The sequence below is a fragment of the Acanthaster planci genome, linkage group LG05 (assembly GCF_054643075.1).
Source record: "Acanthaster planci isolate LZ-2023a linkage group LG05, COTS_SCS, whole genome shotgun sequence".
NCBI classification, from domain to species: Eukaryota; Metazoa; Echinodermata; class Asteroidea; order Valvatida; family Acanthasteridae; genus Acanthaster; species Acanthaster planci.
In genome coordinates, this window is record NC_141781.1 from 2,938,088 (window position 1) to 2,954,698 (window position 16,611).

Genomic DNA, 16,611 nt, shown 5'->3' on the forward strand with positions numbered 1-16,611 from the left:
CAACGGAAACAAGTGGGAAGTTATCCTTTTTTCCTCTCTCATTTTGTTCGTCCGAGGACCGACCGCAGGACGTGTACCCGCATGTACGATAAGTCTGTTAGCTCCGGATCGGGCGGAATACATGTGTAACTTAGCACGGCATTAGTACTCCAGTCAAATCAATGAGTAATTTATCCGAGCTGGTGCGTGCTTGTCAAGATATTTACCTTGCAAACCTCTCTTTGTCGGGTTTGTCCTCGTCATTTCTGTGGGAAAAGAAAGACGGGAGACTTTTTTTTGGCCAGAACATCCCTGCTGCTTTAGGGCTGGAGCATGCAGCTGTAGGAATTTTTTTTTTTTTTAACTAAAACAAGGGGGGCGTGCTCTTTCATGCAACTGTGAGCTCTACATGTACAACCAAAGGAACACATTGTTCACAACATGAAACCAACTTCTGCCAAAAACATAACTCCCCTGAAACTTCAATTAACAGCACCATTTTTGTCAATGAATAGCAATGAAAAAGGTGGCGAACTAAAACTGGTGCATGCAAATCTATACCCCCGGTACCTGTGTAGACAAACATCTGGGCTGAAGACTGGACACCAGCTCTCTAACAGCTTTTTCAGAAGCTGATCAAGCAGGGATTCTTGTCCAGCAAGCACAGACTATTTTTCTCTTGATGCATGTACATGGCACCAGCGTTCAACCATTTTATTTTTATTTTCTGGCATTTTGTCTGGTACACAGCTCATACGTCGACAGTTAAGACCGTTCATCATTTATGAGTGATTCACAGTACATGAGACCACTCGAGTCTTTCATCAAACCACATACTAATGGACCTCTACTGAGAAAGACTCCCAACAACTGTCTGCACAATGACTTGTTGGAATCACTGCACTTTTGGATGATTTCACTTCCAGGCAACATAATCTTCTGACGAGGAGAAGGAATGACCAAAACCACCATTTAGAGCCATCATGTGTGCGTAACAAAGATCACGGATCATTGTTGGCGGCTTACCGTGAGAACTTGCTGGGACTTGTATCTTCATCCTCTCCGTCCTCGGAGCTGAAAAAACAAACATGGGAGAAAAAATAACTAAACCAGACTTGCCTGAGAAAAAAACCCTCACTTGCATCAAACTCAATGGAAGACCTACGGAAGATGTATGAATGTACCTGTACATGCCAGTAATCTACTGCCACTTTTTCTTCCCTTGATATCTCGAAAGAACCAAGCATACAGCACCTTTATTACATTAGGAACAAGCAAACGAAGCATTCAAAACTTGTCCAGTATCGTTCTCTGTAATACATGTATTACATGTACATGTACATGTATTACATGTACATGTAGTACATTTACATGTATTACATGTACATGTAGTACATGTACATGTAATACATGTACATGTACTACATGTGTGTACCGGTATGCGGCAATAGTGTCCCAGCACTCCTTTCATACATGTATGTACCGGTGCATATACCTTCAGAGCACAATGCACAATGTACTGATAAAATGTACACGTACGTGTACAGTACCTGTGCACGTTCACTGTACGTACATGTACCAATGTACCGGTACATGTATGTGCCGTCACTTTTAAATGGAGCTCATGGAGCTGCATGTGGGAAATTACCAAGCTAGATTTTTAATCATACATGCTTTTTTATTTTTTTTTATTTATTTGGGTTTAAAAACGATATCAATTCAGTGAGTCGTGGGACTCATAATGATTGATAATATTAAAACCATCAAAATTATTAATAATTACCATTCAGTCAAAACTATTTACAAATTTCCAAATAAACCATGTACGACAGCCACAAAAACAATAACGCCGACACCAACAACAAATACATGTATTGCACTTAGGAGGAGCAAGTTAAATTGTCAACTAAAAGGAGAAAAATCACTAAAAAAGGTTAATGGCATTAATTTTTTCGTACATGTACATGTGGAGGATACCAGTACAGCATATTGAATTACCGGTACATCGTACGGGTCAGACGTTTAAACAAAAAAAATATACATGTACATCCGTTTAGAGATTTTCCTAAACCTTTAAATGGAACTAATTGTTGGAGTTTTCACAAAGTTTAATTTTTGATGTGGTGACCAAACTGGATGGAGGAAGCTTTGTGTGTGCCGTGGCTATAGCTTTGGTGCCGCCACCCGCTCAGCTTCAGCACAGGCGCACCGCTCACATGGTGACTGTCCAATCACAAGTGAGATGCATCCCCGTCGCGGTGCTGCAAATCTGCTTTTTGCATAGCCAAATCTCACTCAAATAAAAAAGGTTAAAATTTACTTTCTGGTATTTTTTCTGGTGTATTCAGCCAGTATTTGCATCATATCAAATTCCATTAATTCCCACTTTATTCGTTTTTGAGGTCAGGCAAAAGCGTAAACGGACTCTACCAGTATTTACTTTTGGAGCGAGCAGAAAAAAATTCCAGTCTAGCCTAAAAGTACCCTGCCCAAGGTTTAATTTGTCTAAACATCGAACAAAACTATTCAGTGGTTTTAATACTTAATATCATGATTTTATCTGACGTAGACGCCAATACACCAAAAAATACATGTAAATGGGAAGAAATGATTATTTTCAAGTGGCTCGGCAAGTCCCAATGAAAAAAAAAAATCTAGAATAAATTACCCCCAGCTCTGCAGAAAAAGAAATCTCCTGAGGAGTGATTGACAGCTCTATTATTCCGTTAGACACAATGGTTGATTCTTTGCAAGCAAAGCAGCCACTGGTAGGATTGTAACACTTGCACAGTTCCAGATTTAGGCAAGAAACAGTATTACCATGGAAACTCCTGGGCCACCTCGGGCACACTGCCTGGATGCTGCCTGGCCAGTAGCCAGGCTTTCTTTTAGCAGTGAAGGATTACCACTTTGTTGTACAGCCCTGGATAAATTAAATAATGTTCCTTCACCTCCTTTTCTTGACATTAATTATGGCAAAAACTAAGTGTATAACTTTTTCCACAAAACATTGAATCTTTTTTTGAAGAAAGAACATACATGTATACTGCTGATGAACAGGCCAAATGAATATACATGTATTCCTCATAATTACACAGTGATAAATTGCATCCATCTCCCCTCCGTTCTCTCTTTCTTTTTTGTTTTTTTGAAAGTCCTATGTCGTCAATAATAAGACATACATGTATATGCATTTTTGTTGAGCTACATGTACTGTACCTGCATTAAAAAAACTTACATGTACTTGTTAGGTGGAAACAGAGCTGACATGCATGGCCTTTGTTGTTTGTGTTGGCCAAACGTGTAAAGAGCAAATTCAAATGTTGCTAAACAGTCAGTGAATTAAACGCAAATTTCGACCCTTAGTCCATGTACACGTTAAAAACCCTAATGCACATCTTACTTATGAATGATATATTCGTTTGCTGACAAGTTGTCTGTAGTTTTAGAGTTTTAATTGTTCTTTCATGTATTTGCAAACTGTTTAACTACAGGTAAGATGCCAATACTGAGTACTTTCGTACATGTTTTTTGAACTTACAGGGACATGTACCAGTATGTACTGCTACCTACAGATGTACATGTACTGTGCCTTCTAACATTATTGAGAATACGAACTTCAATAGACCACATAAGAGATATTTTCAATTCAATATTTTGTGTTATTCTTGTAAAATATCTCTTTGCCTCACTGTTATAACCCTCTTTGTTCCATCTCTTGTGTACACAGAATCAAGGCCACTTAAATTCCTTATGTGATGGACATAACAGGTGTTACCCTACATACATGTAGATGTTTACCAGGGTACATGTACACAGTACTTTCAATGTAAACAAAGGAGAGACTCCTGTACATATTGAGTGAACACCCCTCCACATGTACTGGTACAAATCAGTTACATGTACATTGTACATGTCCATGTACATGTACATATGTGGGCACACACGTGTACACTGCATTGATGGACATGATACCTGTATGTACCCGTACATGTACAATATATGTAAATGTACACATTATGCATACTAATCAGTGGATGTCTTAACACATGTACAAGTACAGTACATGTACAGTACATGTATGTGTCTGGTACTGCACCTCCCTGACCTTTTTTAAAACCTTTTTAGCCACCGGATATTTGTGTACACAGCAAGTTAAACCTACCCACCTCTCTTACGTTTTAGATATTCCCCGGGTGCTCTTCAGTTGCCCCTCAAAAACAGCGGGTTGCAATTTAGATGCTGATATTGGCACTCGAGCAAGGAGAACCAGTACCAGCAGTACTCTGTAGAAACTCCTTGAATTTATAGTATGCAGGGTCAACAAATGAGCGCCATACAATAGTAAGCCTGGATTCACACAGACAGACCATACATGTACAATGTACATGTTCTATACTTGAGTACTATCATGTAACACAGTACCTCCAAGTTTATGAATCAGAATTAAGCCCTACTGATCAAAAGTGGTCTCCATCATAAGATTTTTAAACATCTCTTAATTAAAAATGCAATTATTTAATGTACAATATATATATTACCTTCTTCAAAAATAACAAGTTAAACTTGTAATTTCCAGGCCTGTACAATGTACGGAAGGAACAAAATGCACAAGAGAAAAAACACCTGAGAGTGCTTTCAAAATAGGAAGAAATACATGTAAATGTATTTCTACAAACTACATGTAAACAATGGGAATGCTACACACCTGTACCGGCAGGTGTATTTATTCCGCAGAATAAGGCACAGAACATGTGCATCCATGGAGCCACAAACCATACAGGGTAGGCAAAGTACTGCATACCATTTCTGTCAACACCTTAACATTCCTATTCAGTTTTATTTCCAATGCAATAGCTTCCATGTGAACATGGATTTGCACACAATTTATGTATGTACATGTACATAGTAAATTATGTAAAAATACATTACTTTTAGTATCCATCTGAGCGTGACCACTGAAAGTATTCTGGGAGGAAATTTTATTAAATTCATTGCAGTTAAAATGGCCAAGAAAGGAGAAAAAAAGAGGAAACAACAAATTGAGTGAATAAAACAAGCACTTACTGAATCTGATTATGCAAATATCTAATTCTCCTTTGTACCGGTATCAATTCCAACAATGGACCAGCATCCGGCCAAGACTGGCAGAGAATGCGCCGCAAATATATTTAATGAACTCCCTCGTTCAACTGATCAAGGTACGGTACGTGACCAGAGTACGCTCTGAGTTCGTTCTTGGCAGAGAGTAAACTGGCCAGTCACGACACACACCTCCTGAGGGAGTACAGCCGCTTGATGATCATCCTTTGTACCTGTGCATCCCCCCCTCCCCCGGCCTGTTTTAATGACATGAATGAAGAGAGCCCTATTCTTGGGTTCTTGCAGTGTCCGTGCGTTATAACACGCATGCGAGTCTGGGCTTTTGTGTACACATTTGGGGGTAACTCTTTACTTAGAGTGAGTGAGATGGTACAAAAAATGCAGTCTTTCCACACCCTGCGGTACATGTATCATGTAAATGACATTCAAGTAATATTCACCATGAACGTTATTAATGTGCAGTAGTACAACATTCAATACTTGCTAGTGAAAGTAATAGGACAGTATACTGTACATGTAATTGTTTTTTCCCTACAATTATCCGAGTCAGAAATACGGATGTGCCTTGGATCGAATTTTTAATCTCCAAATAATCCTGTGATCACATTACTTTATGTACCGGTATGTGTCTGTGATCTTGAGGTACATGTACATGTACCGTACATGTATTGGTTTGAATGCATTTTAGAATACTGCACCCTTATCCATCAAGGAAACATTGATAATGATATGGTACATGTACCCCAGTTCATGTTCATGTACGTGTGTATGCACGTACTATACATGTACACGTATTGTGTACATAATGCATGTGAATTTCATGATCTCAATCATGGTCACAGTAACGGGGATCACTGAAGCTTGAGAGTGTCTGTACACATCAGCCTACACCTGTAAACGGAACCTGTGTTAATTGTTCCAAAGCTATTATTTCACAATGAACTTGTCCTAGGCTCAGTACTATTTTTCAGCTGAATGTACATGTACCAACTTTGTAAAGACCACATGATGCCACAACCGCAGTCTTTTACAAAGTTGGACTTTACAAATGATGACCCTTGGTGGTCATTTGTCCAAGATCTGTGTGACACTTCTCACTTCATTTTGTAACCTCCCTATGTCACAGAATGACATTTGCCCAATCATGGCTTGAGTGCTCCACACATGCTCAACCTCTACGCATTAGCTTGATGCTCCGCGCCGGTACAAACTCACTGGGAAATCACTCAAGCACCGGGATGAGTATAGATGTAGATATCGCCCCAGTACTACATGTGTATCAATACAGAATTTGCCAGAACACGTTTAAACGTTTGCCACGTTACAGGCACAAGAAACCCCTATGTGTTCATTCGTCAGCCAGCATGAAGTACCGTAGATGTACATGTATGTACAACAACAAGCCCCCCTATACAATTTTTAAAAAAAGTTGTTGAGGCTTTGAACTTGCTTAAATGCAAGATGGTTCACTGTATTTTTGTAACATGCCCACATGTGATAATGGCACACTTACGTGAAAATTGTACAATGTACATGTTTATGTGTACGTGTAACAACATTTTACATGTAGTTTACTGAAATTACATTTTTGACAACCTTTGTCAAATAATCTAAAGGTCAGTCTACTTTGACCTTGAATCAAATACTATTAAATGAAAGAGTTCTTGGAATGTAAGCGTATGTTTTTATGTCTGCCTACAGTGTAGAACTATCTTTTTTTCTTACACTTCAAGGGTGTACATGTATGTAAGATCGTATGGAAATTGGTGGATTTGGGACTGTTACGGTTAAATTCCTTGTTACAATAATATAGGGTACACTCACACTGCTTTCCTCTTGCGTTGCGCCATCTGCTGGGGTGGAAGATCCTCGTTTCCTAAATGAAGGGGAGAAAAGGATATTATTTGCGGTCAGATTCAACTTTACTAACCAACAACGTAACTTGGCATTCCTGTAAGGAAATCCAATTTCATTTGTTTTCAAATACATGTATTTGGACTGTTTCATTCTAAGTGCATGGGTCAATGTTTGAGGCAACCGCATCCCCAGTGGTAACTCTCATTTCTGGCATGGCTTCCAGTAGCAATCCCTGGAAAGGAATCTTTTCCGAATGCAGCTACAATGAGGAAACAATTTATCTTGTGTACAGAGTGTGTTCTCACATTTGCTGTGAATGATTACATGTACATCTACTTTCCTTTTGAAGCAATCCCTCTTTGCCATTTTGATCATACTGGTAATTAGGAAAATGCGAAAATGTCGGAAAAAAATTTGGTCCCCAAAATAAACACTTTGAAGATTGACTCTGTGTTTTAATACCAGACACCACATGCTAGAATGAACACAGGTTCACAGCAGGGTCAGGCACCAGCCTACATGTACATGTACATGTATATGTTTTTCTTATACCCAGCAAGAAATGAGACCGAGTGGTACCCCCCAACATGTCCAATCCCTATACACATTCCAGACTACTGTTACTTAACACATCCCCCCCAAGATGTCTGAAAGGAATTCCCCAGATTCCTGCGAGACAATGACCAACACAAAGCAGGGGGGTTCTCTCCGTCTCATACCTTGCTGCATATGGTTTTTCTCATTAACATCCATGTCATTTTTATGCAAATGATTTAATTCCAGGATGAGAGCTGGTAGCTTTGGGGACACACTGCTCAATACAATGGACGAGGTTAGTGTGGTCAAGAAATACAAAAACATCACAAACAAGCTTGCTTAGTTTGTCTTTTCTTACTGGTCTTGACCACTGAGTTGGCTAGGATAGGGTGGCTGGCTCAAATTGTATGCAGCAGTGGGAACCATGGAAGTCAATCATGTTACATGTATGTGTAATTTAGCTTTGCATCCAGCCTGGATGTTCAGGTTTGCAACTACGTCAGTGTATCCAACACTGCATTCTCAGTGCCGTCCGTAATGAATGTACATGTAACGTATACTGTATGTCAGCGTTTGCCCTGAACTTTTTTCTCACTTGCCAGCCGGACCAGCAGTGATGGCTTTTTACTAGTCCGCCAGCATTTTCACTAGTCCGCGTTTTCCCCCAAATTTCAACATTCTTTTTGTGGCAGTAGCGTATTCTCAGTGTTGTCTGTAATGAATGTACTATACATGTAATGTACATGTATACATGTACAGTACATGTACAGTATGTAACACCATTCATTCTGCATGGGCTACCAGTATATTACCGCCCATCCAAAAACCTGGCAAAATGCCAAGGCAAAGGCACAACCACAGACCTACATGTGCATAGTGTACAAAATGATGGTAACACAGCAACATTGCACTAGTTCATGGAGAAAACCTGATTTGTACATATAATATATAGAGGGTGCGCATGGCAGCCATTTTATCTAAGAGGCTTTGTTCTACAAGGACATGAGTAGACCTTTTGAGCTGTCCTTCCATAAGAAAAGCAGTTACCAGAAAGATGGCAGCCATGCAGAACCTCTCTATACCGGTAGGCGTAGGCCCATGATATACCAGGCAAGATATGGGACGGAGGTTACCCCCCTTACATGTCAAATCCCTATGCACACTCTAAACTATTGTTACCGGTACCTAACACATCCCCCCTAGAAGTCTGTAAAGAATTCCTGAGATTCTGATCAAACAATGACCAACACAAAGGCAGGGGGGTTCTCTCTGTCCCATATCTAGCTTCAAATGGCCCACGATACAAGTACAAAGATTGCATCATGGTCTTTAATCATGTGCGGACTGTCTAGACAGACAGTAATCCCCCACAGTGTACCAGACACAACAATGAACTGGTACAGTTGACCTAATCAGGTGAGAGACAAATCATGGAATATCCCTCAAAACTCCCCTCATGAAGGTCTCTACTCATTGGACATCTCATGGCAGGTCCCAGGTGTTGCTGCCGCTCACCCTGTCCAGGGACAATTGTCTTGAGCATTGTATGCAATATCAATTGTCCAGCTGATTTACATACATGTATGTAGCCTTATTTTTGGCATTACAGGCCAGGGTATTTCATAGCCAAGGGTATTTCATAGCCAAGGGTATTTCATATTATACAGGGTATTTCATAGCCAAGGGTATTTCATATACAGGGTATTTTATAGCCAAGGTAGACATGCTGAAATTTGCACACTAGTCCATCACTTGCAGTTATCCATAACGTACACGTAACTGACAAAATTATTGTTGAAAAGCACACATGTACCGGTACCGGGTTTGTGGGACTAAACTCAGGTAAAATTATTCGTTCTGGGTGGCTGTTCATTTTGGAGAAAATAAAAGACGGCAATTTCAGAAAACGTGCGTAAAGATACATTTATGGAAAATTGCCGTCGGGCAGGTGCCCAAACTTTGACACGACATACGTACATGTATGCCTGCATGGGTTACTATTATTCATCAATTTCAGTGTGTGACATCACATACCGGAAGCTGCATTCGACTGAACATGAGAACATGTCACAGATGCTGAAATCAGGTGCAATTCGAAATACGGTACAGCAACTTCAGGTATGATCTCAAATCAAAATCCTAGAATATTGTTTTTCTCAGAATATACAGATTCCACTGAGTTGAAACTTTGTCAGGTACCCCCTTTCATCTGGATTATTGGCAACTCGCGCTAGCTTTCAATGAAAAGGTTGAAATGCCACACAACTTGGATAAATTCTCTCAGGGAGCCACAAATACTTGGAGACAGTCGAAACATTTTCCATGGAAATTTGCTGACTGTAAAAGTACACTGTACTGTAGTTGGGCCGGCCCGTCTACATGTACATGTAATACAATTACAGCTCTACTGTTGGGACAGTGAGGTAATCATGTTTCTATTGTACCTCCATACATGCCCCAGTACATGCATCCTACCAGTAGTTGGGACTGATGTTGCAGTTACATTATGACTGATATCCAGGCTCTCAGACTTGTGTATAAAAAACACGACCAAAAATTTTGTACAATTTGTTTCTTGGTTTACCATGTAGAAGAAACTACATGTACTCATTTCACAGTTACATGTTCTTTACATGTAAATGTATGTCCTTATCTATCATGTTTATTCATCGGGGTTGGGGTTAAGGAATTTCAGAACAAACCATGGACTGCAATATCGAGGAAATTACACTCAGAGACAATGTTAGATTTTCACGGTTGTAGACGTAATCCATCTGTTCTCGAGTTGTGAAGTGCATGCACGTACTAGAATACAAGCTGCGTGCATGCACTACGCAAGTCCGATTTCCAGTGAAGAACTGTTTCACACCAGCTACACGGAGGCTGTGCTTGGTACCCAGCTATAATATAACCTGCCTGCTGATATAAAAAAAATTCTGTTTTTTGTCGGGTCGGGGGTTCAGACTGACCAGTAACACCCCCATTGGGCTATCCCTATAATGTTTGTATCTTTGTTCAACTTTACATTTAGGTTTATAAACATAAACTTGCAAAACAATGCGCTATTTTATAAGAAAAACCTTGGTCAGCATAGTCGCCGTCACACATGCAAGTATACAGGGTGCTTGTAATGGGAATGACGGCCATCAACAATCTCTTTGAAGTGGTTAATTTGTTCGTATATTTTATTGATAAAGTACATGTACATGTACCATACACAATATGGTAAATGGAACAGTAACCATGGTAACTTATCTTGAAAAATGTAAAATTAAAAAGAATGTAACTTTGCAGGCATGATGACTGTGATGAACAGGCGAGAGTGATGATATAGATCGGGAACACAGAGCATGCAGAGGCAGTGCTGGAGTACATGCAGTAAGCAGCGATCACACAAATTGTGCTGTTGATTGGCCTTTCCTATTTGTAAACCAGAACCGTAATAAGCAGACTGAATTTGAAATTGGCAGTGAGTATAGGTAGTTGAATTTTTGAGCAGTGGACAGATAGCTGGACTGTGTCGACTTTTAAAAAATCTGGATTTTTTTAGGGAGGAGATGCTGTCTTAACACCCTCAGCCTCATATAGGCCTACTTCAATTTGCCTCACATCAAGCAGCCGGAGCCTCGAACTGGTAGCTTGCACAATCCCGTCAGGAACGTGTCAACGCAGCTTTTGAAATATTGTCCAATCGCACGGTATAAGAACCAACACAGCATGCGCAAAATTACTAAGCAACAAACACGCGAATCACTGAACCAGCTCTATTTATTATGTAAAGCTGTCGGATCGAGGCTCTGCATGCCTATGGCGGCAGTGTGCAAAGAGTGAATTGTTGGAGTCCTCTGTAATCATTAGTGCCTTTCGATATTTTTGCCAACGGTTTTTGCCAGCGAAGAAATGTCGCTGAACATCATTGTCAGTGAGCTTAAAACTCATTGGCTTATTTTGGGAGGTTGAAGTTTATCGTCATGCTGGAACTCTACTGTACCTGGTTATCGGGCGATGGATCAACTAACAATGTGCCATTTTAAAAAAATTCAATAAATCTTAAAGACAATACATGCATGTGATTTTTTGCTTTTAAGTTACAAGTGAAGGCCAAAGGTATCATGATTTTTATTCGCCATTATTGACTCTCACGTCAGGCTAATTTATTTTTAAAACTACAAATTTGTGCCTGTGCATTTTGGAAAAAGTTTTGAAGTCCTAAAAAATGTAGTCAGTAAAAAATGGACAAAACAGAAAACTCAACTCAAGCGGGACAACTCAACAAATAGGACTAATTTGGTAGCAACAGAAATTTGCCAATGCCTTGCTGTTTAATACCCCCCTCCCAACATGAAAAGCTAGATATGTCGCCGCTGGGAGTCCCCTAACATTTATTGAATTCGGTGGACACCTTTCATCAGTCTTTTTTAGATCTACCTGTTGACACACAATACAAAGGCTTGCAATGTAAATGCTGAAAAAAAATGGCCAGGATTAGTACAAATCCAAAATTTCAGCTTCCGCACGTGCATGTATATGTAAGGCCAACCATCACCAATGAACGCCACAGCCTCACCCCCGATGTTTTGTGTGCTCGGGACCAAAGTTGCGCATGCTTTATGTGCGTGTATGCAGCTCGGAATCTCATACACCGAATAGTTACATGTGCACACTTTACGAACTGCACTGGATAACGGCTGGAAACAGTCCACAACAATGGCAAGAATTACCGAGATTATTGTGCCGTTTTTGTCTTTTGTGGTGATGTGTCAAATTTATATTGCCTATCGGCTGTGGAGGTATGCTCAGAAGTTATAGATGTGAAATTGGCTTCTTCTTCAGTACGTACATGTAGCAACAGATTCACTGAATCCATGTATAGCCACAGGAGAAGATGGAGTGAGGCCTAATTAATTTAAGTTCCTATCCCTGGATCTAATAAAGTCAAGAACCTGATCCCCAAAAGAGCTGATTGACATTGTTGAGACTATTGTAGCAGGAAACCTGTTCCAATCTCTACAAGTTCTGGGTACAAAGGAATTCCTATGCACTTCAGTTCTGCTGTGCGGCAAATCAAGTTGAGAACTATTTCCAATGACTGTTCTACGTGGTCTGTGCAAGCATGCTTGACAATAGACTTCGGAATAGCAGATATGCCCAAATGCATTTGTTTCATCAAGATCTAGCAGCTTCAAGACCCTGTTTTAGGGTATTCCACCCAAGGTATGTGATTATATCGGTCACCTGAAGACGGACAGAGTACACTGTTCGAAACGTCGAGTTATTCCCCGGTTCTTCTCAGAACCACACATACTCAAAGAAGAGATAAATACATGGTGTTACCGCAATCTTTACTATAGATCTAGTTTCTTTCACCATGAAAACCTTTAAGTCTTATATACATCGGTCACATTAGCCTCTCTTCTAAAGCTGTTAATAATTAAAGCGTGCTGCATGTCGTTGCGCCACCTCAACCTTATTGATGTATTTAGCCTCGAAGGGATCACATACACTGTACTACTGAAGTGTACTCCAGGTGTGGACCAACGAGAGCTAAATAAGCAGTTGTTTTTGCCATTTTCGAGCACTGCTTTAACTTCCTACGCAACATACCTAGGACCTGGTTAGCCTTCTTGATCATATAATCATAATGGTAATCCCATTTAGATCTGTGGGAGAGGAAGACTCCCAGATACTGGTGATGATCCCTCATTGCCAGGGAATGATTATCCAGTTTATAACTATTGCAAATCTTCTTCCTTTTGTTTCCCATGTGCAGGTTGTAGCATTGCTTTATATTAAATTGCATTTACCATGTAGAGGCCCTTTCATGGAGTTTAGCCTATCAATATCTTCCTGGAATGCGATGCAGACAGCCCAGTTGTGGAAATTTTTATATCAAATGCAATCGTCAGCAGAAAGACAAATTTCAGACGGAAGATTGTCCGTGATATCGTTGATGTAAAGCAAAAATAAAAGAGGACCGAGGACTGTGCCTTGAGGCACACCGGAACCTGCAGAATCCTAATCAGAACTAGATCCATTGAACACCACTCTTTGTTTACGTATCGAAAGAAAGTTGACAATCCACTTTGAATTTCATACATATGAAGCTTAGCTTTCAGACGCTCATGGAGGTCAGTATCTAATGCTTTGGCGAAGTCAAATATGGCTATGTCCACTTGTTTACCAGCATTTACTGCCTCAGCCCAGTCGTTAGTTGTCAAAACTAGTCCGGTGACACAAGAGTGATGCTTCCTGAAACCATGTTGTTTAGTAGTCAAGGTACCATGCCCTTCCCAGGCTAGGTGTCTACTAATAATATGCCAATGACTTATGTTCAAGAAGCTTGCATGGTATCTTTAAAAGGTTAGAACTTGTGTTGAAAATTTCAGTAATAAAATTTGTCACCCTTTTTTAGATCCTTCATATCCTGGACTCCCTCCATAACATTGTGCGGTCAGGAGTCCACCTGGTCCTGGGCTAGCCCCCACCCCCCATGAAGGTGTGTATTTGACTGCAACTGGGGACCCCTTATTGTTCCTCTTTTGTTTGTACTTCAACTTTTCAGAAGACCACCATATGTTTTGTACACAGTTGTCAATCGGGGACCCTCTGTCAATCGGGGACCTTATTAAGTTATTGTCCTCTATTGTTCAGGGTCCCCAACTGAATACAGAAACAAATTCACACACACCCCCCACACACCCCCCACCCAGCTCATTGTAAAAAAAATTCCAACCACTTACCAGCCATGATTGGTGACAGCTTTGAAGCAGTAAAATAATTCTGACACCAGGTAGGCCTAATCGGCAACAACTTGAATGGTGTGTCACTGAGTTAGGCTATGGATGGCTGCCCCGCTCAACCACAAGACGATATGGCCAACATGACAGCAAACACTGATTGTTATGATGGAAACGCGTGAACAAAAAAATGAACTCCTCCAATGATGTGTAAATTTCCTGCACCTGAAGCACATAAAATCGCACCTTACGAATGCACAAACGTTTCACCAGCAGCAAACACTTCAGTCTGCCAGTAATGGCTGGTTTTGTTTTGTTTTGTTTTTTTTTTAGACGATGCAGACCATGCGGAGAGGTTTCCTGACGATTGACGAAAGCCAAAATCGAAATCAGATGCACTTCGCTATGCAAACTAAAGCAGTACGTAGATTATCTTCAACAACTTGCTTGCTGTTTGTTCCATTGGTATCCGATGATACAGGATACCAGCGAGTTTGCATTGCACGCACACTACCCGCGAGAGGGCGGTATTTACATTTCAAGAGACGATACGCACCACAGACACAGACATAATACATCATGAGCACCTGTACGGTGCAGAACCCCACCGGGTTCCAAAATTGAATCATCAAGTATATTTTGCGGAATGCTCATGATTTCTTTCTGTGTAAATGTACCTAGGGGTAGTGTCATAGTTACAGGGGAAACCCCTCCGCATCTTCATGTCTTAATTCAAAAGAGCAAATACAGTGTGTCTAAAAATTCAAGCAAAATAATTATACTCAGAATACCAGACTATGGTTGGAAAGCCGCGGCGTGTTTTTAAAGACATCAAACGTCCAAATGTGATTGTTTCTGACAGAATTATGAGACATTAAACTGACCATGGGACCAAGATTTTATTTCAAGGCATTCGGACAACGGCAGCCTACTCGTCTCTGACCAACAAAAATGAGTTTAGCGAGTAAACACAAATCTAAACACTTTCTTGTAATCAATTCGTTAACATGCTTACATACTGACTACTTATTACATAAGGACGGGGTAGAGTTAAATTAAGCAATTGACACAGACCTTCACAACGTTTTGTTTACATGTGTGCTTTCCTCATAGAGCCACTCATGGATCACGTCACACCTCACCGCCATAGGAGAGCGCACATGCATGTAAATAAAGCGTAACATTATTTTTGCTACAGGTCTATTGATGCTTAAGGAAGAGGAGACGCCTTCCGCTGGTAATACGTTTACAAACTGATAACAACAAAAGGGTTCAGTCGCTCATGTAATTGGTCAAATTAACCTGTGCAGCTGTGTAATATCTATTAGTAAGCGTCAGACATAGAATAGATCATGGTCGGTGTTCAGCTTGAATTTAGTACCGAGCAGAGAGTTTTAGATGTCACGCCTACATCCATGCGTACCGAAAGAATAAAATTATTTCATTGAAGTTATAAATGCATCGATGCAGCGATTCGCATATCGACATCCACCTGCAGTCAGCATTATCTGGAGAAACCTCCAAAATTACAGGAGGGTAATCGAGGAATTTCCGGGCGTTTTTTTTAGTTACACTGGGGAAACTCGACTTGAATAAAGACCATAATCGTGGCTCTTGAGGAAAGGCTTTTTTCAAAGGGAAGTTATCTGCAACATTTCTTTAACATGGAAAGCTTCCAAGTGGAATAAAGACTAGGCTCCCCTCGAGACTGGTAACAAAAATTATTTTTCCATAAGAAAGTACGTAGTATCACGCATTCCAGGCGATGTTGGACAAAAGGTAGGTGGTAAGCATCGAATTGGTGGAGACGCCGCAAGATGCCAGCTAACTCAGTGCAATACAGGATGGCACTGGGCATACCATGTGCCACATTTAATCGCATTACTCGCGATCGGCTGGTCCTGGGCATACAACCCCACCAAAACCATGCGAGTGCGACGTCGTCTGCAAACACCAGATATGCCATGACGGATTGATTTGCCAAGACTGATGAATTTGCCAAGAGGGATGATTTTTACCAGGCAGACGTGCGTGCGGTTCGTCCGTCATTACGTTATCAGCGGTAAAGCAGGATTTTTTCTCGACAAAAAACTTAACTCAAGCAATTCTCGAGAGTACCCGTCCCCCATATAACATACGTTATTAGGCGCAACTTCTAACGTGAGAAAGTCAGTGTCAGCCTAGAGTTGTCCTGCCGTGCGGCAGTGGCTTACTCATCGGGCTGGACCTGAGTGGCTGGTGTTATCATGTGATGTTAAATGATGATGTCATTTCCGATCTCATCCTTGAAAAAAAAACTAGAGATTTGGGAGCAAGGTGTGTTAAGGTGCTTGTACTGGGTTGGCTCATGGTCCATACATGTAGTTTATGCCCACCTCTTAGAATCATTGGAGACTGC

The 16,611-nt window shown here is 40.6% G+C and overlaps 1 protein-coding gene across 5 annotated transcripts in view; it reads right to left on the minus strand.

The window, feature by feature from the left end:
• The window catches only part of LOC110982909 (aryl hydrocarbon receptor nuclear translocator homolog), a 47,660-nt gene that overhangs the window by 21,104 nt on the left and 9,945 nt on the right, over positions 1–16,611 (minus strand). For 2 of the 5 annotated variants that reach the window (XM_022241680.2, XM_087137480.1), the window contains exons 3-5: positions 6,907–6,958; positions 1,006–1,053; positions 207–245 (exon numbers count right to left, since the gene is read on the minus strand). In XM_022241680.2, coding sequence (XP_022097372.1) covers positions 207–245; positions 1,006–1,053; positions 6,907–6,958 — 139 coding nt within the window. Of the gene's footprint in view, positions 1–206; positions 246–1,005; positions 1,054–6,906; positions 6,959–14,216; positions 14,639–16,611 lie in introns of those variants that run through there. The other 3 variants (XM_022241683.2, XM_087137481.1, XM_022241682.2) reach the window with 3 other exon arrangements.